Source organism: Orcinus orca, chromosome 2 (assembly GCF_937001465.1).
Source record: "Orcinus orca chromosome 2, mOrcOrc1.1, whole genome shotgun sequence".
NCBI lineage: Eukaryota > Metazoa > Chordata > Mammalia > Artiodactyla > Delphinidae > Orcinus > Orcinus orca.
This window is the reverse complement of record NC_064560.1, coordinates 124996807-125024408: the sequence shown is the minus strand read 5'-3', so window position 1 is coordinate 125024408 and position 27602 is coordinate 124996807. Positions and strand designations below refer to the sequence as shown.

The 27602-nt window shown below is 47.4% G+C and overlaps 2 protein-coding genes and 1 long non-coding RNA gene across 12 annotated transcripts in view; 2 read left to right on the top strand and 1 right to left on the bottom strand.

Annotated features, from left to right (window-relative positions):
• The window catches only part of LOC125963408 (uncharacterized), a 500580-nt gene that overhangs the window by 39282 nt on the left and 433696 nt on the right, over positions 1 to 27602 (bottom strand). The gene's annotated exons all lie outside the window — the stretch shown is intronic.
• KLHL33 (kelch like family member 33) lies at positions 60 to 9228 on the top strand. The gene is made up of 5 exons (XM_033435898.2): positions 60 to 199; positions 645 to 1421; positions 5355 to 6279; positions 6395 to 6562; positions 6669 to 9228. Exons 2-5 carry the CDS (start codon positions 665 to 667, stop codon positions 7219 to 7221), a joined length of 2403 nt encoding a protein of 800 aa, XP_033291789.2. The 5' UTR covers positions 60 to 199; positions 645 to 664; the 3' UTR covers positions 7222 to 9228.
• The window catches only part of TEP1 (telomerase associated protein 1), a 50111-nt gene continuing 38941 nt past the window's right edge, over positions 16433 to 27602 (top strand). For 8 of the 10 annotated variants that reach the window (XR_007475320.1, XR_007475317.1, XR_007475318.1 and 5 more), the window contains exons 1-7: positions 16434 to 16666; positions 20572 to 21342; positions 23729 to 23908; positions 24187 to 24321; positions 25072 to 25233; positions 25644 to 25805; positions 26104 to 26178. Coding sequence is in view for 3 of the 10 variants with exons in the window: in XM_049705470.1 (XP_049561427.1) it covers positions 20596 to 21342; positions 23729 to 23908; positions 24187 to 24321; positions 25072 to 25233; positions 25644 to 25805; positions 26104 to 26178 (1461 nt within the window). In the remaining 7 variants the exon portion in view is untranslated. Of the gene's footprint in view, positions 16667 to 20571; positions 21343 to 23728; positions 23909 to 24186; positions 24322 to 25071; positions 25234 to 25643; positions 25806 to 25865; positions 26179 to 27602 lie in introns of those variants that run through there. The other 2 variants (XR_007475322.1, XR_007475323.1) reach the window with 2 other exon arrangements.

Below are 27602 nucleotides of genomic sequence, written 5' to 3'. Positions count from 1 at the left end.
CACTCTTTCTCCCCACTTTCCTGCAGGTGTGCAGAGTCCAGACTTTCTTCACGCACCCCCTCCAGCCCAGTCCAGTGAAGGAAGCCTTTCTGGCCTGGCTCACTCCACCAGATCCCCACATCCTACTTGGCTTCTGAATTTGCCTCGCTCAGCACCAGGGCATGACCTACAAGTGGAAGGGGAGAGGAGGTCATCTCAGGTCAGGCCCAGGGGATTGGGTGTCAGAGTTTGGGCACCTGGAGACCAGCCCCCAGCCTGCCAGCACTGCCTATAATTAGCTGGGTTCGGTCAGGGACGGGGCCCCGGGGGCGCGTTCCCTCTGCCACACTGTCAGGAGTAGAGCAGGCTCAAGTGAGAGGGCAAGCGGAACGCTGGTGTCTTAGGAGGGTGACTACTGGCATGGGGGCAAGACGGGCAGGGTACAGTTCCGGGTACTGGATGTTTACACAGATCTTGCGTGCTTTGCTGCACCTGGGGAACCTCAGAGTCGCGCGGTGTGGCCTACACGCTCGAGCCCTGGGATGGGGGGAGGGGGTTGAAGTAGGAAGAGGGACTGACATGTCGCCGGACTGGAGGCAGGGCTTCCTCTGGCCTCTGTGGGCCCGGCTCTTACCCTCTCTTCTCTTTCCTCTGCTTACCTGCAGCAATCCAGTGAGCTTGGGCCATGAGCGTCTCGGACTCGGCACATCATCCCTCAGACCCTGAACAAGTTTCTCTTCCAGTCCAGAAGGACGGCCTTGGCCTCCCTTTGCCCACCAGGAGAACCCCCTCCTGGCCTCCGTCCCCAGACCAGGATCCTGGTTTGCCCCCCTTTCCTCTGGAAGAGCCTGGCCCCAGGCCCATGGCCCCGGGGAGCCTTCCCTCTCCAGCCTTGTCCCTAGAGAAAGAAGAGGAGGAGGAAGAGGATGAGGACGGAGAATACGCAGAGGAGCCCGAGGAGCTGCGCAGTGAGGCGCATCCCAGCCAGTTTTTCGCGGAGGCACAGCGGCTGCGAGAGCAGAGGTTGTTGCTGGATGAAGACGTGTCAGTCGGGGGGCGAGTATACGGGGTGCATCGGGTGATCTTGGCCGCAGTCAGCAGCCTCTTCAGAGGCAGGTTGCTGGGCAGCAGAGGTCTGCAATGCCCCCTCAGCCTGGATGTAACCCCCGCGGCCTGGGAGGCCATGCTGACCTTTGCCTATGAGGGGGTGCTGGGACCTGCCCCACGGGAGGATGTGCTGGTCGCGGCTGAAGCCCTGGGCGCACCCCGGTTGAAGGCTGCGGCCCAGTGGGGACGCGAGGGGGCTGGAAGCACCCGGGAAGATGAAAAGCAGCCCAGCCAGGCAGAGGAACTGAGAGAGAACCTGCGCACCATGGAGCTCCTGTACCAAGAAGGCATCGGGTGTGACCTGGAGCTGGAGGCAGACGGCTGCCGGCTGCGGGGTGAGGGTCTGTGGGGCATTACATTAATGCAGGCGCATATGCCACCTGAAATGGTGTGTGCAAGCAGCGGGTGGTTCGGTCCCTACCATAGTGGTTTTGATCCCTGCTGCGGTCAGAATTTCCCCAGGGTGACCTTTGGCACCTCTCCTGACCCACTGAGAATGGAGCATGCGCAGTTGAGTTGTTTTCTTAAGAGCACTGACAGATTTATGCTGTGGCTTTCCCTGTGCCCAGAAACAAGAAATTTACAGTCAGCTGGCTGGAGCTAAGGGTATATAGTCCATGCCAGTAGAACAAGCAGGAGGTGATTGACTCAAACAAAGATTAACCAAAGGCCCTTCTTGGCATCTTCTATTTAGGACACAGGAAAAGCCAGAGGAACACAGTGGAAAAATTCAGTGTGTCCTTTCCCCTAAGTAAGCTTGACACCATGGCAGACATGGACCCTACAGCTAGTGAGCAAGGTCTGGTACTGTTTGACCAGAATCTTAAGGCTACCAGTTCATGGCACTTTGAAGTTAACTCTGCTCATCACCAGGAAAGCTGAAGAGGGTTGAATAAGTTGAGATTCATTCAGATTCTACTAACATTTAGTGAGGTACTGGGTACCAGGCATTTCTTTTACACATGCCATCTCTTTTCATCTCACTGAAAACTAGTGAGTTAGATATCATTATCCCTGGGTGCAGATAAAGAATATTAAATTCAGAGATGTTAACAGGTGAAAACAAGGATACAGGCCCACATCCACTAACCCAGTCTGCTGTCACTAGGCCATGCATTGCGTCCTATGCAGTCAAGTCAAAGACACATAGCACCTGGCAAATGGAGTCAGAGTGCAGACACATAAAAGTTTAACATTAAAAGGGATTTGTTTAGATATTATCTAGTTCAGCTCTTACACTTTATTGATAAGGAAATCAGTCTTTAAGACAAGTCCAAAGTCACATAGCTACTGCTCATTGGAGGAATGACTGGCACCCAAAGTGCTTCTGGGACTCCCCAAAGGAAAAGGATCCTATCTTAGCTTGGGCTGCTATAACAAAAATACCACAGACTGGGTGGTTTAACAATAGAAATTTATTTCTCATGGCTCTGGAGGCTGCATCAGGGTGTCAGCAAGGTCAGGTTCTGGTTAGGGCCCTCTTTCTGGTTTGTAGATGACCACCTTCTCACTGTATCTTCACACAGCAGAGAGAGAGGGAGATCATCTCTCTCATGTCTCCTCTTATAAGGGCACTAATCCCATTCATGAGGGTTTCTACTCTCATACATAATTACCTCCCAAAGGCCCCACCTACAGATACTATCACGTTGGAGATCAGGGCTTCAACATATGAATTTGGTGGGGGCGGGGAACACAAACACTCAGTCCATAACAGACTTCTGAAGTGTTTGTTATCATTTCCAATAGCACTAGATGCAGGGGGAATTTAAAATTTCATAGTTATAAAATTCTCACGAGGGTTTGGAATTTAAACATCCTTGTATTCAATATCACTGCTTTCACTTCCTTTAAGAAACATTCCAACTTAGTGGTGGAAACCTGTCACTTAAAATTCTAAGGAATAATGATGAGTGAGAAGGGGCACAAAATACAAGTGGTTGTGAATCCTTTGTCAGGGGCTCTGAGCTATAGTCTGATTGATGGTATGGAAAATGAGATGGCTTACCTGCTTTACGGAATGCAGATTTTCTCAGGCAATATGGAAGCTGTCACTAATGTTTACTGCTTGGGAAGCACCAAGCTACTACCTACTGCTCAAAAAGACAGTGGAAAGCCACGCCGATATCACCTGCCCTTTGAGAGAGGTGAACATGCTGCAACTGATCAAAGCAGCCTGAGGTTCATAAGCCTCACTGGGAGCTTGGGTCTGTGTGACCTGCCTGAGAGGACTTCTAGAAGTATTTCCCCTCTTTTTTTTAAAATAATTAATCAATTAATTTATGTTTGGCTGTGTTGGGTCTTCGTTGCTGTGCGCAGGCTTCCTCTAGTTGCAGCGGGTGGGGCTACTCTTTGTTGCGGTGCGGGGGCTTCTCATTGCGGTGGCTTCTCGTGTTGTGGAGCACGGGCTCTAGGTGCACGGGCTTCAGTAGTTGTGGCATGCGGGCTCAGTAGTTGTGGTGAATGGGCTTAGCTGCTCCGTGGCATGTGGGATCTTCCTGGACCAGGGATCGAACCCATGTCTCCTGCATTGGCAGGTGGATTATTAACTACTGTGCCACCAGGGAAGTCCTCCTCTCTTTTCTGTTATGAAGCATTTCAAACATAGCAAAGAAAAGAGAATATTAAGATGAACACTCAAACACCCATCACCCAGACTTAACAATTAACATTTTACTATATTTGTTTCATTTCTTTATTTATTTTTTGCTGAAGTTTAAAGTAAATCTCAGACATTTCACTCACAAATACTTGGGTATGTGTCTCTCTAAAAGAGGACATTTTCTCATGTAACCACAATTTATCACATCTAACAAAATTAACAATGATTTCTTAATATCGCATAGTCCACATTGAAATTTTCCCACTTGTCCAAAAATGTGTCTTTTAGAGCTGCTCTGTTCAACCCAGGAGCCAATCAAGGTTTGCACTGAACTCAGATATATGTCTCTTAAGCTTCCTTTACTCTCGTACAGTCCTCTCTCCCTTTTTTATGACTTATTGAAGAAACAAGATTAGTTGTCCTATAGAGTGCTCCATGTTCTAGATTTGTAAGCATTTTCCCTCATGGTTTTGTTTAACTCATTCTTTCAGCCTCTCAATTTCCTATAAACTTGAATTTAGATCTGAAGGTTTGATTAGATTTCGGTTAAATATTTTGGTAAGGATACTCCATACTTGATGCCAACTGCCTCAAATTGAGTTACATTAGGGAGCATATAAGGTCTAGTTATTTTATTTTATTTTTTTTGCGGTACGCGGGCCCCTCACCGCTGTGGCCTCTCCCGCTGCGGAGCACAGGCTCCGGACGCGCAGGCCCAGCGGCCATGGCCCACGGGCCCAACCGCTCCGCGGCATGCAGGATCCTCCCGGACCAGGGCACGAACCCGTGTCCCCTGCATTAGCAGGCGGACTCTTAACCACTGCGCCACCAGGGAAGCCCAGGTCTAGTTATTTAATAGCATTTTTGAATAGGATATTTTCAGAGTCACAAGGGCCATGCAGATAAGCAAGGAACTGATACACAAGTATGCTCACTGCAGCCTGACATCAGTTACAGTGATCTGCCCAGACAGCCCCTGCATGGAGATAGAAAATGAATCACTGCCTTTCACTAGGACTCAGTTTCCATATCTTAAAAGGAGCAATTGAAGCAGGTGATTTTGAAGGCTTCCCATTTACAAGCACTAAATCTTGGGTAAGAGGAGATGGCAGTTAGATGAGTGTGGCTCACAACCATTCCTGAGTGTGGTACCACTTTCTGAGTAAAATCTGACTAGCAGAATGGCTGATGTCAGTGGCTCTTATAATTGTAGAGAAAAGAACTTTATTCTGTGCACAATATAGAAAGACCTATGTAAGTTGCACACCGGTCTTTGCAGTTTATCTTGTACCCCCTCTTAGCAAATGTTCTCTGTAGCATCTTCACTTGATTGCTCAAGACCCTTTCTCTAATTGGCCTGCATCAAGAAGACTAAAGCAATGTTTTTCAAAGTGTCTTCAGGCCACGAACATGCGAATCATGCAGGGTGCTTGAATATGTTAAAACACAAATTCCTAGGGTCTCTGTCTAGAGCTACTGAATCAGAATCTCTGGAGGTGGGTCCATGAAACCTTCACTGTAACAAGCACCCCACGTGGTTCTGGTGCATATACCGCAGTTTGGCCCGTGCTCTTGGGTGGTTGGCCCAAAGTTGGGGCTGTGAAGACAGGGGAGTGCCTTGCAGTTTGCAACACTCTGGGTCCCCCTCTGCTTCTCCCTCTTGCAGTGCACCGAGCAGCCCTCGCCTGTGGCAGTGAGTTCTTTGGGGCCATGCTCCTGAGCGGGATGAGGGAATCCCAGGGCACAGAGGTGTCTCTGCATACCATCTCTGCCCAGGACCTGCGACTCCTTGTCTCCTTTGCCTACTCTGGGGTTGTGCGGGCAAGGTGGCCAGGACTGCTGAGAGCCACCCAGGCTGCTCTGCGGTACCAGAGCTCTTCCTGCCTGGCTCTGTGCCAGAGAGCCTTGGCACAAGGCCTCAACCCTGCCCGTTGCCTGGCCCTGATCCCCATGGCTGAAGCCCCTGGGCTGGAGAGGCTCTGGAGCAAAGCCCGTCACTACCTCCTCACCCACCTGCCTGCTGTGGCTTTGTGCTCCACTTTCCCATCTTTACCGGTCGCCTGCCTGGCTGAGCTCCTGGACAGCGATGAGCTACACTTGCAGGAGGAGTTCGAGGCCTTTGCGGCTGCACTGCGTTGGCTAGCTGCCAACCCTGACACCCAGGAGTCAGAGGCCAAGGCCCTGCTTCGATGCGTCCGCTTTGGCCGTATGTCCACCAGGGAGCTGCGGAGGGTAAGAGCGGCCAGGCTGCCTCCACCCTTGAGCCCGGACCTACTGCGTCAGCTGATGGTGGAGGCTGAGGTTCCAGGACAAGAGAGGCGGAGGGAGCCTGACCAGGCACTAGTAGTGATTGGCGGGGACGGGCTCAGATCAGACATGGCCACGAGACAGCCGTCCCGAGGAGTGTGGTGGGCCCGGGCCTTTCGCTGCGGCGTAGGACTGGTTCGAACTGTGGAGTGGGGACGGCTGCCTGCCCTGCCTGCCCCCGGGCGCTTTCGGCACGGGGCTGCGAGCCTAGCAGGAAGTGAGCTCTACGTGTGTGGCGGACAGGATTTCTACGGCCACTCTAACACCCTGGCTTCGACTCTCAGGTATGTCCCCCTGAGAGCGGCCGGTCCCAAGGTGGGCAGCTGCGGGAGGTTGGCAGCCCAGCCAACCGCAGACTCCCAGGGTCACTCTTCCCATCTCTTGTCCCACTGTGTCCAGGTGGGACCCCAGGCAAGAGGACTGGGAGGAGATGGCACCTTTGTGCCAGGCTCGGAGCTTTTTCCCCCTGGTGGTGCTGGATGGACTGCTTTATGCCCTGGGTGGACGAGACAGTGGTGTCGCCCTCAGCTCTGTGGAGACTTACAGCCCCAAGCTCAATATCTGGAGGTGAGCAGGGACGGGGGTGTTTCAGGCATCAGGGAGAGGCTAGGAGTCTTGGAAGAGGAGAACGGAAGATGACTGTTGCCTGATCACGTGCCCTGTTCTCCCACAGGCCGGCACCTGCCCTTCCAGCACCACGCTTTGCCCACGCAGCTGCTGTTTTGGAGGGCCAGCTGTACGTGAGCGGCGGCTGCAGTGGGACTGGCCAGTACCTGGCCTCATTGCTGCACTATGACCCCAAACTTGAGAAGCCGGGGACACTTCTGAGCCCTATGGGGGTACCTCGGGCTGGCCACGTCATGGCTGCTCTGGGTGGGCGGCTGTATGTAGCGGGTGGGCTAGATGAGACTGGGGACCTGCTGAGCTTCGAGGCCTATGAACCAAGGACCGATAGCTGGACTCACCTGAGCCCCCTGCCCTCGCCCCACGTCGGGGCTGCAGGCGCTGTGCTGCAGGGGGAGCTACTGGTGCTGGGGGGCTACAGCCACCGTACTTATGCCCCCTCCCACCTTATCCACGCCTTCTGTCCTGGCCTGGGCCGATGGCTGTGCCTGGGAACTCTGCCGAGGCCTCGGGCTGAGATGCCTGCCTGCATCCTGACACTGTCCACCGTGCAGCAAATAGCTTTGGTTCCCACACGACACCAAACTAAACCTGCCGGGTGAAGGGGGAGTGGCGGTGGATGGCGTGAGGAAGGGATAAGAAACATTTTGAGAGGATAGAAATCATGGGGGCAGGGATAAAGAGAAGGCTTTATTCATGCTCATGTTTCATTCTAGCACAGTGCTTTACAACTCACACAGCTTTTGTATGTATGATCTGCGTTGAGGAAAAGGTGGTTCTGGAATTCCTAGGGAAAGAGCGTTGGGGAAGGAGAGGCAGCTGAATACCTAGGGAAGGAGAGGAGACCCAGGGGCAACTATACAAGGTTTAGATTCTTGGTGGGGAAAGTGCATCTGGCTGGGCAGACAGTCAAGAAGCGTCAATAGCCAAGGTGTAGGGGCCATGAGAGGTCAGTTGGGAAAATGATATTCTGATCAATGGACGAAGGAGAAAAACGTGGAGAGGCCATCCGTGAAAGAGCTGAGGAGTGTGGGGGAAGGACTGCGATTGCTGCTTCTCTTTACTCTCCAATCCCTGGGACACCCAAACCCTCCTGAAAAGGTTCTTTCTCAGGTAAACTTGTAGACCCAGTCTAGCGTTTCCTCAGCCATACACCACAGGCTGCCCCTAAGAGCCCCTTGGTTTTCAATCTGAGGAGAATTCTCCTGTCTGGACCCGGCACAGCACAGGGGCCCGAGATGCCAGGGCAACGAGGTGGGAGTGCTGCAGGCGGGGAAGATGAAGACGGGAAGGAGGGAGGTGCCCATGGCGGCAAAGGGATGAAACAGGATTTGAGGGCATGGGGTGGGAGAAGTCAGGAGCCTGGCTGGCTTCTTTCCTTCCCTTTGGGGTGAATCGAGGGATCAGGAGAGAAAACAGTACAGTGTGGTGTGAGGTCCTAAGTTGTGAGAGGAAGTGGCAGAGAAAAGAGTAAAAGGCAGAGGAGGCCCAGAAAAGTGGTTCCTTCCTCTGTCCCTTTCTTCCAGAGTTTTTTGAATCCATTTCCCTTTTTCTTGGCCAGGGAAAGTTGAGTCAGATGTTTCCTCTCTCTCTTCCTCCACCCTGCTTTTCCTTCCCTTTTTTTTGCTCTCTTCTATCTTTTCTCCTTTCTCCCTCACAGTTATTAATTATCTACTGTGTGCCGGGTACGATGTGGGGCACTAAGGATCCCAAGGTCAGGGAGCTCCCGACCAGCACACAGACTTGTAAGCAAATACAAGTTTGACAGTGGACTTAGAGGTATGGACACTTGCCTCATACCTCTCCCGAGAGCCGCGTACCTCACATGCCTCGTAGTTGAAGGTATGAGAGCCCAGAGGATGGAGGAGGGAACTCTGTCCAGGGAAGACTTCTGTTAGGAAGGCATCATCAGATGGGTGTAGATTGAACTGGATCTTGAAGGCTTCCTGGAAACTCACCTTCAGAGAAGGAGGGAGGCATTCCAGTCAGAGGAAAGAAGCAAATGGGGCATGTGGTGCCCTGTGTCTCCATAGCAAAGGGGAAGTCAGTATTCCAGGGACTCTTCAGAGAATTCTGCTGCTGTGCCAGCCTACTCTCTTCCCTGGAGCCTTCCTGAAGACAGTGGCTTTCACCTAATTGTATGTTCTCTTCCTCCACAACTCCCCTACGTCTTTCCTGTCTGGTATTTCCACTTCTGGCCCCTGAGCAGCTTCAGGCAAAGAAGGGCCACTTCTTTGTACAGGTCAATTTTCTCTTACCCTTGCTGATTTAGATTCTCATGCTGCTAAGGGTGAGATGAGGGAGCCTCCCTCGCATCTTTCTTCATCCCGGCCAGGAGAGACTTGACATGTTTTTGTTTATTGTTTTGAGATTTCATTATTTTATTAAGGTTTCCTTCTATATCTCTGTTTAGGAACGTAGTTGAAAATGAGGAGGGGTAAGTAGGCTATATAAGAGAACAGAGAAGAAAGATTGAAGAAGACAGGGAAGAAGGAAATCGGAAACACTGAGAAACTACGAGGATTGAGTCTTTAGGGTGAACTTCTGTGAACACGCTCTGTGATTTGTATGCAAAGACAGCCTTAAATAAAGGTTTCACCATGACTGAATCATTCTTGTCTGAGTTTCTCTATTGTAAGAAACATTCAATATCCCTTGTAATTTGGCTTCTGTCTCCACCACACTACTGAAACCATCCTCCTTCATTGTCACCATGACCTACTTCTCACCAAATCAAACAATCTAAGGCCATTCTCATTTTCCTTCATCTTTCTGCAGGAATTGGCTGGCTTGAAAACTGGCCTAAACATTTCTCCTTCCCTGGCTCCAGAGATAGCACACTGTCCTACTCTTCTTACTTCTCCAATCCAAAGAGGTGGCAGAAAGTCAAATCATAGTGTCCAAGAGGGGCTGGTGCCATCCCAGGCAGAGCTGACAGCCAAAGGGCCCGAACTATGTAGATGGGGGAGTTAGCTGCAAAAGGCTCTAGCTTTCATTACTTAGGTTTTTTTGTTTGTTTTTTGTTTTTGGCTGCACCCCACGGCATGTGAAACCCGTGCCCCCCGCAGGGGAAGCACAGAGTCTTAACCACTGGACCACGAGGGAAGTCCATTTGTGAAATTGTGGTTAGAATGAGAAGAGAGGAGGAGGTTTCTGATGTGAAGCAGGACACTGGTCTTGCTCTTGGACCACTCTTCAGTGAGAGGGGCCTGATACAGGCAAGGCAACGAGCTGGGGCCCTGGGCAAGTGCACTGAGATTCAGGATAGTATTTCGACCCCAGAAAGGAAATAGAGTAAGGATCAGGAATTGGGACAGAAATCATTCCTACGGAGCAGGCAATCATGGCAATCCAGGGATTAGGCTACAGTCTGGTGAGTTCCTAGAGATGCAGGATTCTTATCTTTGGTAAATCAGATAATGAAGCAAGGTGTTGTAGGTACTCCCCTACTACCTTCAACTCTTCCTTTGTGGGTGAAGGTGGAATTTACACACCTGCGCTCATCTTTTCCAGGTCAACTCAGGAACTGGATAGAACTGGGGGTGTAGGTTCAATACCAATAAGTGTGTTGGACTATATGAGTCTCCTATGCCTAATTCTGGGTTGCCCATGTGCTTCTCTTACTTTGTTTCATGATCCTCTTCAGAAAGCTCACCTCTCCTCTATCCCAAGCCTTAATGACTCAACTGGGTTCTAGTCGTATTATTATTATGGTTTTTTTAGCAGCCCTCACCTCTACTTGGATTTACCACTGTCATCGGTTCAGACTCATCATGCTTTGTTGGCACTATCATTTTTCCTTTTTCCTAGACACAAAACTTTGTAATCATCTTGAGCTTGCTCTCCTCTTATCTTTTTCTTCACTCAACTCATCATGTAATTTTTTTTTGTGGTACACGGGCTTCTCACTGTTGTGGCCTCTCCGGTTGCGGAGCACAGGCTCCGGATGCGCAGGCTCAGTGGCCATGGCTCACGGGCCCAGCCGCTCCGTGGCATGTGGGATCTTCCCGGACCGGGGCACGAACCCGTGTCCCCTGCATCGGCAGGCGGACTCCCAACCACTGTGCCACCAGGGAAGCCCTCACCATGTAATTTTGAACTACTTAAATAGAAACCTTACTGGTCTCTTCTCCAGATATTTTCCCTGTCAAATATAATATATATATATATATATATATATATATATATATATATATATATATATATGTGTGTGTGTGTGTGTGTGTGTGTGTGTGTGTGTATATATATATATATATAATGCCCTGGACATCTAGAAAATCGACAACAGAAAAGGTTAAAAAATGAAAAAAAAAAAAGGGGGGGTAAAAATCACATAGAAATCCTACTAGCTGCAAAGCTAAGTGCTATTCTTTATCCAGACTGACAGTCCAGGAGGTAGAAGCAACAATGTCTAACCAAAAGAGTGAAAAACTGGATAGAAAGATTGTTTAATAGAACCACGGAATGAAGAGATTTTGGATAGTGCAATTCAAACCCTTCTCTACACAGTGTAGGAAGCCAAGGCAGGTGGCATAGTCTGGATAATGAACAGGAAGGCTTTTCAATGAGAGCAGTCTCCAGGTGACATACTTACAACATCAGGACCAAGAGACTCGCTGAGACAAGCATCACAGGTTAGGTCTACAGGCAGGACAGTAATTATGACATAATTACTCTGTCAGGGCCACAGACTACATTCCAAATCCTAGCTAACTCTTGGGATCAAGGGATCATAGGTGGAAAAGTGTGAATTTATCACAACTTCTGCTAATACAACTACAAAAATATACATACATTACATATATATACATGCCTATGCATAAATACATGCATGAATACATGTATGTGTCATTAGTGGTGAGATTATAGTCTTTTTTTCTCTTAGAGATAGAGGTTTACGGTATTATTATTATGGCTGACGATTCAAGATACAATAACCTGTATTTCTGATTTAGAATTGTGAAAAAAGTATAGCTTGAGAGTGTGAATTAGAGTGAATTAGAATCAGTATCTTGGATTCAAGCCCCAAATCAATTGCTGTTTTGGTAATCATGGGTAAGTCCTTTAATCACTTTGAATACCAGTGTCTTTTTTTTTTTATATATACATCTTTATTGGAGTATAATTGCTTTACAATGTTGTGTTAGTTTCTGCTGTACAACAAAGTGAATCAGCTATATGCATACGTATATCACCATATCCCCTCCCTCTTGAGCCTCCCTCCCACCCTCCCTATCCCACCTCTCTAGGTGGTCACAAAGCACCGAGCTGATCTCCCTGCGCTATGCAGCAGCTTCCCACTAGCTATCTGTTTTACATTTGGTAGTGTATATATGTCAATGCTACTCTCTCACTATGTCCCAGGCTCCCCTTCCCCCTCTGTGTCCTCAAGTCCATTCTCAACGTCTGAATACCAGTATCTTAATCCATAAAATAGAGATAATACCTGTGCTATCAACATCATAGTGTTATTATAGTCATGAGCTCCAGAGCTTGGGATAGTCCTAAGGATCTCTACACACATTTCAAAAAGTGTACCCTGGTACTCTGAAATTAAGTTTCCAGGCTATACCCTTTTAGATTAGCAAGCTAGGGGACCCCAAACAGGGTGGCCAGTGTGCTGTAGCACCCCTGAGACCATGAGTGCCATATAGAGGGTTACAGGTTTATCCCCAGCTACTCCAGACTAACACTGCTCCTGAGACAGGGATATGGATTCATCTGGACTCCAGCTGAGGCTAAGGCATTTGGGGAGCTAGAGGTCTTCTAGGTGTATACCAGCTTGACTCATTACCAGACAGGTAATCCGAGCCTCAATGCATTGCACACTTTTCAAGCAAACTGTCACTGATTAAAGCCAACTCTCTCACAACAGAGTAAGAACTGCTTGTTTTAGAATATAGCTAACATTGTTTAAGTTCCTGCTATGTGCCAGGCAGTGTGTTAGCTGCTTTACATGCATTATCTCATTTAAATGCCAAACAACCCATTAAAAAGTGGATGCTATTATTATCCCCATTTTACAGATAGGAAAACTGAAGCTTAGAGGAGTGAATTTACTCACCAAAGGTCACACAGTTTATAAATGTTGAGCATGTATTTAAACACAGGTAGAAGGACTTCCAAGCCTGCTGTCTTTATTATGCCACATCTCCAATGTAGATTCACCTCCATGGAGTGGTAGGCTTTATTCACAAAACTCATACTTAGACTCGACAAGTGGGAGCAGTTAAAGGGTATTAATATCTTTTAACAATCTATAATGGAAAAGAATCTGAAGCTCCTCTGGGATGCCAAGTGCAACCAAATAGGTGCTTGTCCATAAATCACTGCTTGGGTGATTCTTTGAAGCTGGCAGTGGATAGACTGAATAGAAGCACAAGCTGTGAATCTAAACGTAAATATTCACAAAAGGGAAAAGAAAAATCTGCTGAAACTAAGGGTCTTTATAATCCCCAGGCACTCACTGCCCTCTTAGCTTCTTATCAGAGATCTACCCTTCCCAGTTCAAAGTCTACTCCCTCCAGGAAGTTTCTCACGGTCCCCCCTTCACAGAATCCTGAGTTTGTTCCTTAGTAGAATATAGCATTTCTCATAATTTGCCTTGTATTCTTGTGTCTCCTGCATGTGTCTGTCTCCTTCACGAGACTGTGAAGCCTTGAGAAGAAGGCATGTTTTATACACTTTACATACTGTCTTGCACTTCATAGGTGCTTAACAGATATTTATTGACTCAAAACGGGGGAGGATAAGAAGTGTGCAATAAAACTGACTAGAAGAGGTGAGCAATTTTTAAAAATTTAACTACAATTGATGTACAATTTCAGGTGTACAACTTCAGATTCTTTTCTATTATAGACTGTTACAAGATACTGAATATATTTCCCTGTGCTATACAGTAAATCCTTGTTGTTTATCTATTTTATATATAGTGGTGTGGACCTGTTAATCTCATACTCTTAATTTATCCCCCCACCCCTTTCCCCTTTGGTAAGCATAAGTTTGTTTTCGAAGTCTGTGAGTCTGTTTCGTAAATAAGTTGATTTGTATTTTTTTTTTTTAGATTCCACATATAAGCAATATCAGATATTACTTGTCTCTGACTTACTTCACTTAGTATAATCATCTCTAGGTCCATGAATATTGCTGCAAATGGCAATATTTCATTCTTTTTTTATGGCTGAGTAGTATTCCATTATACATACATATCACATCTTCTTTATTCACTCATCTGTGGGTGGACATTTAGGTTGTTTCCATGTCTTGGCTATTGTGAACAGTGCTGCTATGAATATAGGTGTGCATGTATCTTGTCGAATTAGAGTTTTCATCTTTTCTGGATGTATGTCCAGGAGTGAGATTGCTGGATCATATGGTAGCTCTATTTTTAGTTTTTTAAGGAACCTCCATGCTGTTCTCCATAGTGGCTGCACCAACTTACACTCTCACCAACAGTGTAGGAGGGTTCCCTTTTCTCCACACCCTCTCCAGCATTTATTATTTGTAGACTTTTTGACGATGGCCATTCTGACCATCGTGTGAGGTGGTACCTCACTGTAGTTTTGACTTGCGTTTCTCTAATAACTAGCGATGTTGAGCATCCTTTCATGTGCTTGTTGGCCATCTGTATGTCTAACGGTGAGCAATTTTAATAGGTGAGCAATTTTAATAGGCCCTTAATAAAGGGGCTTCTAAGGGCTGAGGAGATGGCACAACTTCACCCCAGAAAGTAGTAAGTCTGGACACTGCACTCATCAGTTGGATATTGCAGCTTAATACCACTGATCAACAATAATGGGTGTAGGTTACCTATGGAGGAGAAAGTGAGTCATCCTCTAAGAACTTGCAAATAAGCTCTATGAGAGTTAACCCAGTGGGGAATGGAGTGCCTCCTCAGCTCTGGTAGTTGTTCAGTTGGCAGAATGACAGTAATCTGAAGAAAGATTGCTTCAACTCAAGGGAGTGGCTAGTTTAGAAAAGCAGGACTCAAAGGAACAAATAATACAGGGTGCATTTAGCACTGTCCACTGAAAAGAAAAGCTGAGTTTGGACTTTGTAAACATCTTGTGAATTGAGAGATTTCCTCTGTTGCAAGGCAGAGACAGTTCATCTGGCTGTCTCAAAATCCAACTGAAATATCCTTTAGAGATCAGTCAGTTACTGTCTCTCTGCCTAGAGAATCATTCTAGACTGGTGATTTTCAAAATGTGGTTCCTCGATCAGAGGTCAGAATCCCCAATACCCAAGAGTTTCCTAGAAATGCAGATTCTCAGGTCCTATCCTAAACCTACCAAATCAGAAATTTTCAAGGGGGGGGTGAGCAAAAACCCTAGTTTTAATCAGGGGTTCTTAACCTTTAGCATGTATCAAAATTGCCTGGAGAGCTTGTAAAATACAAATTGCAGGGCCTGGTCCCTAGGGCTTAAAAATGCAGACTCCAGACCCCACTCCACCTGTCTACATCAGTGCTTCTCAAAGTTTAATGTAAGTGGGAATAATCTGGGAATCTTGTAAAAGTACAGATTCTGATTCAGTAGGTCTGAGGTGGGGCCTGAGAGTCTGCATTTCTAACAAGGTGATGCTGATGTTGCTGGTCCACAGCCCATACCTTGATTAGCAAGACCCTAGGGCAGAGATTCCCAAACTTGTCTGCACATTAGTATTATCTGGGGAGTTTCAAAAACTTCTAATGCCCGGGTCCTCCTCTGAAGATTGTGATTTAATCAGTCTAGGGTGTGGCCTGGGTTGGGGGATTTTTAAAAAAGATTTCCAATGGTTCCAATGTGCTGGCTTTGAATTTCTTTGCTCTTGCAGCTAACCAGAAAGGAAACTCTAGATTCTCCTAGTCAACCAGGAAGCAATGGTCACCAGTTGCTACTCTTCCTGTACCACCAGTGTGATGCTAAAATACATTATTTATAAGTTGTAGTTCAGGATCATAAAGGCGACAGAAAAATATTTCTTTTAAAAATAGTGTAGGGACTAATGGGGTAGGTGGTAAGAGAGGCATCTTAGGAAGTTAGGTGGGATCTGGCTCAACAAATTGAGAATAAAGGATGCCCCTGATTCTGGGCTGAAGCTTCAGTTGTTACCTGAGAATGCAAGGGTACCCGCTACCCTTAGGAAAGGGATATTTTCCAGAAGACAGATAATCTATCTTACATGAGGTAAGCATGTTTCTCCTGCTAATATCTGTTTGGCCCTGCTCTTTATGAAACAGCACCAGCATTACCATCCTAAAGGTCACTTGTCCCTTTCCTGAGCCTGGTCCCACTTTCTGAAAACAGTTCCACATTAGCCATTCAGGATGGCTCCAAAAAATCTTTGTCCAGGGACCTATCCCAGATGGACATAAGCTGCTTAGTTCACTCTGCCTTAATTATTTGATATCTACACACGGTTACAGGCCATTGCTTTAGACTTTCCGTCTCCTTTTATTTCCATTTTCACCAAGTAACTTTCGCATGAATTAAGAGTCCCACTATACTATTTGATACCAGGACAAAAGGTGTCCAGATCAGCAGCGAACATGACAAAATCTTTTTCAAGAAATGGTGTTGGAAGATATTACAAAAGAGAGGAAATTTAGCAAAAGAGCGGAATTTGGTAGAAGAGGAAACCTGAGGGACAGGAGAAAAGAGGACGAGGAAGGGGGGTGAGGGGGGAAAGGCGGCGAGAGGGAGTGGGACTGACCTCTGGCCCCAGAAAAGGGTGCAACGCCCTCGCTGCAGTTGCATCGCCAGCAGCGCCTCTCTCCTCCCCGCGGGCCGCGACCGCCCCGCCCCGCGTCTGCGGCGGCGCGCCGTCTCCTCCCGGCTCCCCGCCCCCCGCCCGGCCCCACCTCAGGCTTCCACTCTACCCACCCGCGGAACCGAGAGCCCGGTCCTTTTCCTGCTGCCGAGGACTGAGCGGCCCCGCGTGACAGCCAGCTGCTCCAGGCCCGGGTGGCTCCGGGGACAGTCGAGCGCCGGCAGCAGCTGGCCCTGGCCCCGGGTCTAGGCGTGGGTTCGGCCGCCGGGCCCGGTGGGAAGGGCCTAGCGCGGCCAGGTAGTGACCTCCCGAGACTCCTCTGGGCGGGCGCCGGGAGGGGTGCCTCGGCCCTGCTCCTCCGGCAGCTCCGGGAGCGGGTGTGGTGTGTGAAAGGGGGAGTGGGAAGGATGAGGGAAAGGGAGGGCCCGGGGATAGAAGGCCACAGGAAGAAGGTGGAAGAGACCAAGTGAGAATGGGTCGCTCTTCCTTGCTCTGTGTTTTCCTTGGAACGGAAACCCGGGCTGTGCTTAAGCAGGGTAGGCTGTCACACAGCCAACTTAAAAGTGTGGTGGTGGCTATTAATGTGTTAACACGGCAAGGTCTCCAAGGCATACTAAGTGCAGAATAGTCTCTAAAGTGTGATCCTCTTTGTGTAAAACAAAACAAAACAAAAAGGGGGGTGGTGGTGGATATGGGGGAAGGGAAGGTACAGACCTATACATATATTTGTATATGCCTAGAAAGTGTCTGAAACTCTTCATATAAAACTTAGCAGTGGTTATCCCTGGAGAATGGAATTAGAGATGGATATTTTTACTTTTAATTTGTAGAGACTTTTACTTTTCATTTGTAGGTTAGCTGAATCTCCCTTCACAAACACCAGGGAGTGAAAAACATGTAACTATTTTTCTGTTAATTTTTTTTCTTTTTTTAAAATTTATTTATTTTTGGATGCGTTGGGTCTTCGTTGCTGCGTGCGGGCTTTCTCTAGTTGCGGCAAGCAGGGGCTACTCTTCGTTGCGGTGCGCGGGCTTCTCACTGCGGGGGCTTCTCTTGTTGTGGAGCACGGGCTCTAGGCACACAGGCTTCAGTAGTTGTGGCTCGTGGGCTCTAGAGCGCAGGCTCAGTAGTTGTGGCACACGGGCTTAGTTGCTCCGTGGCACGTGGGATCTTCCCAGACCAGGGCTCGAACCCCGTGTCCCCTGCATTGGCAGGCGGATCCTTAACCTCTGCACCAACAGGGAAGCCCTGTTAACTTAATTTTTGTTATGAGATGACTTCTTTTGAAAATCTTGAGTCGATTCTGAGATTCCCCAGTCCTTTCGCTGGGGGCTTATATAGTGCAAAGACATGAGGGAAATGTACAAGCCTATATAGGCCATCATTCTTGATGCAATTTGCCTGCGCTTATGTCCAGTGAGATATCCGTTGTCCTTTCTGGTTCTGGATTGTCAGTCCATTCAAGTCTTCTTGGAAGTATTCTACATTCCTGTCCATAAGCTCTTGCATATTAAGGATTAAGCAATTGACTTAACAACATACTTATTCCTAAAATACATAAATGTAAATAGGAGATAAGCATTTGTCCAAATAAGAGAGTATGCACATTCCTAATGATATAAATTCAAGCATCCTCTCAGGCAGAGGTTCTTAATTTGTAGTTAATGGAGATTCTAGGAGATCCGTGGGTGGACTCCCTGAAAATTGAATGCAAAGTAGTATATACTCATGTTTTTTCTGTGAAAAAGCTCCATGGATTTCACCAGATTCTCAAAAGCTTACGAATTCCACTGACTAGACATTGTTGCAACAATGGTGAACAAGGCTAAAGAGTCTCTGTGCTCAGGAATTTATAGAATGGGGGGATGAAAGACAAATGACCAGGCAATTACAATATAGAGGATGTGTTCTATGCTAGAGGAAGTACAGTGTGGGAACATAGAAGGACCACCTGTACCAGACTGGGGGCTGGGTGTCACCTGAGGCTCCTTGGAGGAATTGACTATTAAACTGAGGCCTTCAGAGTGAGAGGGAAGTAGAATTTGGCCTAGTAAAGGAGGGGCTGGGGAAGGGGGGTGGTCTTGGTAGAAGGAAGAATGTTCTAGGCCTCTGCCTATGCAAAGTCCAGAGTCAAGAGATACCTTGGCAATTCATAAGCTGAAAACAGTTTGTATGGTTCAAGCTTAACGTTAGATGGGAGTAGCAGTAAGAGGTGAGGCTGGGAGATCAGAAGCCAGGTTATGTGTGTGATGCTGGGCATGCAGAAGTGAATAAGACACAGGAGCCCTGACCCTCAGGGAGTTTTATTTTATTAAGGAGAAACCAGGAACAAGTAGGCAAATGGGCTAACAAGATAAATTTTTATTATGATGAAATAAACAAGGTGTTGTAAATGGTGGCTGGGGTATGTATTGGGAGCTCCTTTAGGCAGATCTACATACTGTGTGCCACGTGGATTGGAGGGTTTCAGCGATGACGGTGGCAGGCAGAACAGAGAATTGGATAGATCTGGGAGACATTGAGGGAGTAGAATCAATAGGATTTGGTAATTTATTGGATGATAACAATAATAAATAATAATAGCTTCCACTTATTGCACACTTACTAACTCTAAGTGCTTGATATATTTTTTCTTATTTATTCCTATACAACTCTATGAGGTAGGCATTTATTTCAGTTTTGTGATGAAACTGTGGCACAGAGAGTTTAAGGAACTAGCCCAAGGTCCCATCAGGATTAAAACTCAAACCTATTTTATACCAAACCCTTGTAAGCATAGGGGGCAATGAGGAGGAATGGATTTGGAGGAGAGGTAGAAAGATGATACATTTGGGATCTATGGAGTTTTGGGTACCTTTGAGTCATCCAAGTGGAGATGTCCAACGGGGGAATGGATAAATGAGTATGAAGCTCAGATGAGATCCAGGTCAAGGAATAAATATGTGAGTTGCCAGCATAGCAGTGTTATGTGGAGCAACAGAGCAGGTGAGACCACCCTGGGAAAGTATATAGAAGGGTTAGAAAAGAACGCTAAGCAGCATCAACATTCAAGGAAGAGCAGAGAAAGAACCCCCCCCCCCAAGAAGGTGTGATCAGGGTTGTAAGAGGAAAACCGGGACAGCACCGTGCAAGTCAAAGGGAGAGAGTTTCAGTGAGACAGTGATCACAGGGTCATATTCCACTTGAGAGATGAAGTAAGATAAGCTCCAAGATATGTCTATTCTTATAGTAAGAAGAATTCCATTAGTTACCTGAGAGGACAGCCTTGGAGGAATAGTGGAAAAAGAATCCCATTTAGTTGGTTAAGAGTGAGTGGGAGGCAAGGAAGTTGAGGTGGTGAGTATAGACAACTTGATCAAAATGTTTATTTCTCTGGAGCTAAGAATCCAGAGTCCAGATTACGAGTATGGCTCCTGTGTTAAGTTGGGATCATACTGATAGCCCTGGGGGGTCTCCTTTACCCCTTCATGTGGAGACATGTTCCTTTCCTCTCCAGCTCTTACTTTTTATTTATTTATTTATTTATTTATTTATTTATTTATTTATTTATGTCTGGGCCGGGTCTTCCTCACGGCATGCAGCATCTTTTTTTTTTTTTTTTGCGGTACGCGGGCCTCTCACTGTTGCGGCCTCTCCCTTTGTGGAGCACAGGCTCCGGATGCGCAGGCTCAGCGGCCATGGCTCACGGGCCTAGCTGCTCCGTGGCATGTGGGATCTTCCCGGACCGGGGCACGAACCCGTGTCCCCTGCATCGGCAGGCGGACTCTCAAAACACTGCGCCACCAGGGAAGCCCCATGCAGGATCTTTTAGTTGAGGCATGCAGGATCTTTTAGTTGCAGCATGCAGACTCTTAGTTGCGGCATGAATGCGGGATCTAGCTCCCCAACCAGGGATGGAACCCAGGCCCCCTGCATTGGGAGCACGGACTCTTACCCACTGGACCACCAATGAAGTCCCTTTTTTTGTTTTTTAAACTTCCTTACTCTTAAGCTTCTACCTCACCTTTTCCCTACTCCTTACCCTTAGAATACTCCCTGTATACATCCTTGGAATGAACTCAGTCCTGGAAAAACAAATATTGGTTGTTTTCTGCCTTCAGGTCACTGGGATTACCAGGAGGACTATGGGAAAGATTTAGTCCCAGTACGCATGCACTCCCAATACAGCCAGCTGCTCATTACCTGTCTTTCTCTCCTTCTAGGCATATACTGGTTGGGCTCCAGCCATGGCAAAACTCCATCGGCGTGTGTCTACTCACCTGGACATCCTCTCCTTGGAGAACCGGTGCCTGGCCACACTTCCTGACCTGAAGACCTTGGAGAAACCACATGGGCATGTGTCTACCCACTCAGACATCCTCTCCTTGGAGAACCGGTGCCTGGCCACACTTCCTGACCTGAAGACCTTGGAGAAACCACATGGGCATGTGTCTACCCACTCAGACATCCTCTCCTTGGAGAACCGGTGCCTGGCCACACTTCCTGACCTGAAGACCTTGGAGAAACCACAGGGGCGTGTGTCTACCCACTCAGACATCCTCTCCTTGGAGAACCGGTGCCTGGCCACACTTCCTGACCTGAAGACCTTGGAGAAACCACAGGGGCGTGTGTCTACCCACTCAGACATCCTCTCCTTGGAGAACCGGTGCCTGGCCACACTTCCTGACCTGAAGACCTTGGAGAAACCACATGGGCATGTGTCTGCCCACTCAGACATCCTCTCCTTGGAGAACCGGTGCCTGGCCACACTCCCCACTCTGAAGAGCACTGTGTCCACCAGCCCCTTAACCCAGAATCTCCAGATACCTCACGTGGTGCAATCTGACCTGTGCAGCCTGAGTGCCAGCAACCACCTGCTCTCTGAGCCTCCAGCCTCAAGGGCTCAGTGCTTCTCTGAGGGTCTAGGCCTTCTGACCTGCCCCAGGGTCTTGAAAACCATCTCTGCCACAGAGAGAGCTCAGGAAGCAGCTTCGGTAATAGCTCCATCAGTTGTCTTCACTGCAGCCATGTCTGTTAGAATGTCTAGTCACTAGCTTTCAGTGCCACAGTGTCCCTGTGTGCTGCTCTGTGCCTGTGTACCTTCTTTCCTCAGAGCCTCTTCCTGAGGCATCTTTTACCCGAGGGCTGTCTTCATGAGCGTCATCACTCTTACTGCTTGTCTAGTGCAGAGATTCTGGACAATAGAGCATAAGTAGGTTTTGTCCTTGGAAAGCCTCTACTCGGGAGGAGAGCCGATATACTATTGCAGTAGCAGAGTCAATCAGGTGCTTTTGAGATCTTACAAGGCATGAGAAACAACTACAGTACCACTTCTCTGTGTGTGCATGTGCAGACACACGTCCACTTGTACACATCTATATAAGCACGTTTAGTATACAGGTCAGGATCGGTAGACAAACACACATTCCTTCTATGTAGACTTGAGATTTGGACTGAGGGAAAGGCAAATCTGAGCCCTCTACCATTTTTACCAGTTATAAGCCACTCGACCTTGGGCAAGACTCTTAACCTTTTTTTTTTCTAAATTAATTTTTATTGGAGTATAGTTGCTCCACGATGTTGTGTTAGCCTCTGCTGTACAACAGAGTGAACCAGTTACACGTATATACACATCTCCTCTTTTTTAGATTTCCTTCCCATTTAGGTCACCACAGAATATTGAGTAGAGTTCCCTGTGCTGTACAGTAGGTTCTCATTAGTCATCTATTTTATACATAGTAGTGTATATATGTCAATCCCAATCTCCCAGTTCATCCTACCTCCCCTTCCCCCTCTCTGGCATCCACAAGTCTGTTCTCCACATCTGCGTCTCTACCTCTGGCTTGCAAATAAGTTCATCTGTACCATCCTTCTAGACTGCACACATTAGCGACACCACACGATATTTGGTTTTCTCTTTCTGACTTACTTCCCTCTGTATGACAGTCTATCCATGTCTCTGCAAATGGCACTATTTTATTCCTTTTTATGCCTGAGTAATATTCTATTGTGTGTATTTACCACATCTTCTTTATCCATTCCTCTGTTGATGGACATTTTGGTTGCTTCCATGTCCTGGCTATTGTAAATAGTGCTGCAATGAACATTAGGGTGCACGTATCTTTTTGAATTATGGTTTTCTCTGGGTATATGCCCAGGAGTGGGATTGCTGGGTCATATGGTAATTCTATTAATATTTTTTAGTTTTCTGTTTTCCATAGTGGCTGTATCAATTTACATTCCCACCAACAGTGTAGGAGGGTTCCCTTTTCTCCACATCTTCTCCAGAGTGGTCCACTCTCGCCACTATTATTCAACATAGTTTTGGAAGTCCTAGCCGTGGCAGTCAGAGAAGAAAAAGAAATAAAAGGAATCCAGATTGGAAAAGAAGAAGTAAAACTGTCACTGTTGGCAGATGACATGATACTATATATACATAGAAAATCCTAAAGAGGCCACCAGAAAACTACTAGAGCTTATCAGTGAATTTGGTAAAGTCACAGGATACAAAATTAATGCACAGAAATCTCTTGCATTCCTATACACTAACAATGAAAGATCAGAAGGAGAAATTAGGGAAACAATCTTGTTTACCATTGCAACAAAAAGAATAAAATACTTAGGAATAAACCTACCTAAGGAGACAAAAGACCTGTACTCAGAAAACTATAGGATACTGATGAAAGAAATCAAAGACAGCACCAACAGATGGAGAGACATGCCATGTTCTTGGATTGGAAGAATCAATACTGTGAAAATGACTGTACTACTCAAAGACTCTTAACCTTTTGAAGCCTTAATTTCCTCACCTTTAAGATGAGATCAATGAAAATCCACATCATAGGGTCATTGTCAGGATTACAGCTACTGCCATCTTACATTTATTTAGGGCTTTGCAATTTGCAAAGAGTCATACATACATGACCCCATTTAATCTTGTAACAGCCCCATCAGGTAGGTGGCAGGGAATGAGAAAGCTGAGGCTCAGAGGGTAAGCTCACGATTGCTGGGCGATTGATCTGGGACTTGGTCCTTCTTCTTCTGACTCTAAAAATACCTTAATAGCCTCTGGGGAGGTGTGTTGTGAAGGGCCCCAGGCTCCTAGGCTGTGACATCCGTAAGGAGATGAAAGAAGCCGGAAGATCAGGAAGCATCTGAGCAAAGGCTCAGAATGTTGATCTGGGAAAGGGCGTGTGTGTGATACTGAGAGATCACTCTTGTCAGACTGGACAGATCCATGCTGGGGGGTGAGGGGAGAAGAGTTTAGGTGCTAGAAGGTAGATGTGGACTCTTCCTAGCCCTGGATGCTGCTTTCAGATCTCTGTCTTGTATGAGGGGCTGTGGGTGAGTGCTGGGATTCATAGCTGTCACTATCCCCAGGGTCGATGGTCTTCTGGAGAGAAAAAGCCAGAAGACAAGGAATGGGCAGAGGCTCAAATGCCTTTTTATAGTCTAAGCTTGGGAGAGGCGGAGAAAGTGGAGGAGCTGACCCTGAAGCTCACCCCTGGGGACTCTGAGTCCCGTCCTGAGCCTGCTGACCAGGCCCTTCAGGAAAAGAAGGTAAAAGTTCCAGAGCTGGGGAGAGGTTGATGGCGGAGTGGGGGGGCCTAGGGAAGTTGGGTAGAGCGGGCACCAAAGGCTGATCCCCTCCACAGAGAGAAGGGGAAGGAACTCTGGTTTCTTACTTCCTGATCCCCTTTTCTGACCTCTCAGCCGGACAGACATCTTCCTGAATCTGGGTTCATTCTCTCTGTCTTTGGAAGTTGGCCTGAGTGGATGCTTAAGTTGGTCCTTATTACGTCTCTTCTCCTTTCTTCCCTCTCTTTCCCAATTCCCAGATGGTTCTAATGAGCTTCCTCTGTTCTACTCTGGTGTCAGACGTAAACACAAATGATGCAGCTTCCTCTACCCAGGCGTTCCTCCTCCAAGTCTGTAGTGAACTTGCCCCCTTGGAGCCTGAATTTATACTCAAGGTATTGTGACATGAAAGAGGGGATGGGAGTGGGAAGTTCGGAGGAAGGGAATTTGGTTATGGTGTGTGAGGGGGACGGTGAGAGGCTTTATACTAGGGGCTGAAGGAACTTTACTTAGGAAGGTAGTAGGATCTCTGGGTGAGGCCCAGTCCCTAGGGTTCTCTGAGGAGTGGGGGAAGATAGGATTGAGAAAGTATCCTAGGGTTTGTTTATTTAGTAGGTACACAGGCTAAGTACACAATGCTAGGCCTTGAGGGTTATACCAACAGATAAAACGAAACTTGGACCGGGCTCTTAGGGAATGGTATTATTAATGGTATTATTAGCGAAGCAAAAACGATCCCAAATATTATATAAATGCAAATGGAGTAGCAGATAGTGAATGTTTCAGAAGCAGAAAAGAGAGGGAAAATGTTTCCTATGAAGCTTGGGAAGATGGCAGGATAAATCAGCAATTTGAACCCTGGGTAAGTTTTTGATAGACATGGATGGTGGGAGGTCTTCCAAAGCGGGAAAAGGACAAGGTTAAAGGCCCTTAAATTGGGATAAGTAGACTTAGGAGAAGACTGGTGAATAAGGGCTAGATCATGGAAGATATAGAATGCCAAGCCAAGAGGCTTGGATTTTATATTTACAGACAATATGGAGGGCTCAGGAAAGGTTTTATGCAGGCAGATTAGATAAGCAAATTAGGGCATGGTGCTGTGCAGAAGTGGCTGAGAGGCCAGCGCTCCCTACCCTGTGCCCTAGGCATCTCTGTACGCCAGGCGGCAGCTGAATGTCCGGGATGTGGCCAACAAAGTCTTGGCCATTGCTGCCTCCTTGCCAGTCTGCCGCCCCTACCTGCGACGATATTTCTGTGCCATTGTCCAGCTGCCTTCTGATTGGATCCAGGTAGCCAGGTTCTACCAGGTATGGCATTCAGTTCCCTGACTTTTGACCCTCACTTGGTTCCCTCTCCTTTGCTCACTGCATCTGTGGAGAAAATTCTCAGACACATTGGCCTGCCCTCAGCTGTCCTCAACCCCGGTGCCCAGACAGGACAGCTTCTCCTGGTACCAGGCTGGGTTGCCCAACAGGGAGAATATGATTGAGAAGGGCTGGACTGAGTTTGAGGAAACTTGGTGTTATTCCGGACCTCGTGTTTCCAGTGAAGAGAATAAGAATCTGAGAAGTCTGCCCTCAGGTCCAGGACCACAGAAATTGTCATTGTAGAGCTGGGGCTGGGGACTTCCTATCCTGTGCTGTCACTTAACCCCATGGAGTGCTCTCATTCTGTTTTGGAGGGTCTCGCTCCTGAGGGTTTCTCGTCTCTCTGACAGCTCCTGACTGGAGAAGAGGAGGACAGGCTGGTGCCCCTGCCTGCCTGCCTGCGTGCTGCGATGACGGACAAATTTGCCCAGTTTGATGAGTACCAGCTGGCTAAGTATAACCCTCGGAAGCACCGGGCCAAGAGGCGCCCCCGCCGGCCACCCCGCCCTCCAGTCAGTCCCTGCCTCTACCCTGGTCATTCACAGCCTAGGCCCTTTTCCCCCGGAAAGTGAGAGGGATGAGGGAACATGCTGACCTCCTTAAACAGCTGACATGTTTCTACCACCAGGACAGAAGGAGTCAGAGAAATGCAGAGGAGCTGGGTAGAGCTCAGAGGGCAGAGGGCAGGGGCTGCCTTTTTCCCAGCCAGTTTCCTTTGTGGTAGAGATGGGCCTTCAGGGCTATTGGAATGGGTCTCTCTAGGGACAGCCTCCACTTCCCCTTTTGAAATGGCTTGTCCTGTCCCTACAGAAGGAGCATACATTTTCTGAGACACAGAAATACTTGCCAAAGTTCATTCGGCCTCTTCAAGATGAACAGAGGATGGTGAGTGCCTTGTTCTGGGGTTCTGAACATACACGTACGGTCTTTTCTCAACTAATGTTTAGAAATGGAATTCCATTTGGTCCAGAAATACTACTAGTGGGTATGGTAGGCACGTGCCAATGTCCTACCTGGATAATTCTCAGCTGCGATTATGGGGTTTTGAGAGCCCCGGGAAAGGCTCCTTTTATTTCCATTTCGCTCTCCTTGGTGTCGTTCTTTACTGACAGATGGCACATCCAGCTGGATAAGTGAGTTTAAAACATTATGAAATATCCACCTTCCATAGGAAGTTTTAAAAACAAGCCAAACAAAAAAAGTTTTTTTCTTTTACTTTAATAACAAGACACTGGTCTTCGCCGTTAAGAGCATAGAAGCTGGATTCAGACCATCTGGGTTTGAATCTCCCCACCTGCCCCCCCACTAGTTGCTGGCTCTGTGAACCTAGGCTGAATGGCTTACTCCCTCTTGCCTCATTTTACTCACATATAAAATGGGGATAATAGCAGTACCTTCTTCATTGGGTTTTTGTGAGGATTAAATCAGTTACTGTATTTAAAGTATTTCTAACAATACCTGGCACTGAGTAAGTGATGATTTCATCATCATCATCATTAAAATAGATTTTTAGGAAAATATATTAGTATTACAAGAAAATACATCCTCAGTTGGTCCATTGGTCTTTTCTCTTCATCCTATTAATACAACCCAAAGTTAGCTGTTCTAACAGAAGATTCTGAAAGCCAGCTTCTTTCATTTTTTAACTCCTCACAGCCTACATTGTGCTGATGCCTCCATTTACACACTCCAGGTCTCAGCGATTTATTTATTTTAAAATTTATTTATTTATTTTTGTCTGCGTTGGGTCTTCGTTGCTGCGTGCGGCCTTTCTCTAGTTGCGGAGAGCGGGGGCTACTCTTTGTTGCGGTACGCGGGCTTCTCATTGCAGTGGCTTCTCTTGTTGCGGAGCACGGGCTCTAGGCATGTGGGCTTCAGTAGTTGCAGTGCGCGGGCTCAGTAGTTGTGGCTCATGGGCTCTAGAACACAGGCTCAGTAGTTGTGGCGCACGGGCATCGTTGCTCTGCGGCATGTGGGATCTTCCCGGACCAGGGCTTGAACCCGCGTACCCTGCATTGGCAGGCGGATTCTTAACCACTGTGTCACCAGGGAAGCCCCCAGGTCTCAGTGATTTAAATAAGAGCTGCTTTTCCCTCTTCCTCCCTCTAAGAACAAGGTGTTTTCTGTTTATTCAAGCCCCATCTTGCTTGTCACCACCCAGTCATCCCATGTTAACCATTGATAGTTCAACCTTGTGTAAATGAAACATGGTGACTCCATAGACCTACTCTGTTATGTTCATCACAGAAGCTCTTGCTGTTGGAGAGTTTTACCCTCTATTCCTATTCTTTGCCCAAATCTACTTTGGG

Excerpts from the sequence above, each read along its gene's own strand:
- KLHL33 (XM_033435898.2), top strand. The coding sequence starts at position 665 with ATGAGCGTCTCGGACTCGGCACATCATCCCTCAGACCCTGAACAAGTT. Across the intron at positions 1,422-5,354 it reads AGACGGCTGCCGGCTGCGGG|TGCACCGAGCAGCCCTCGCC; the intron begins GTGAGGGTCTGT and ends TCCCTCTTGCAG. Across the intron at positions 6,280-6,394 it reads ACCCTGGCTTCGACTCTCAG|GTGGGACCCCAGGCAAGAGG; the intron begins GTATGTCCCCCT and ends CACTGTGTCCAG.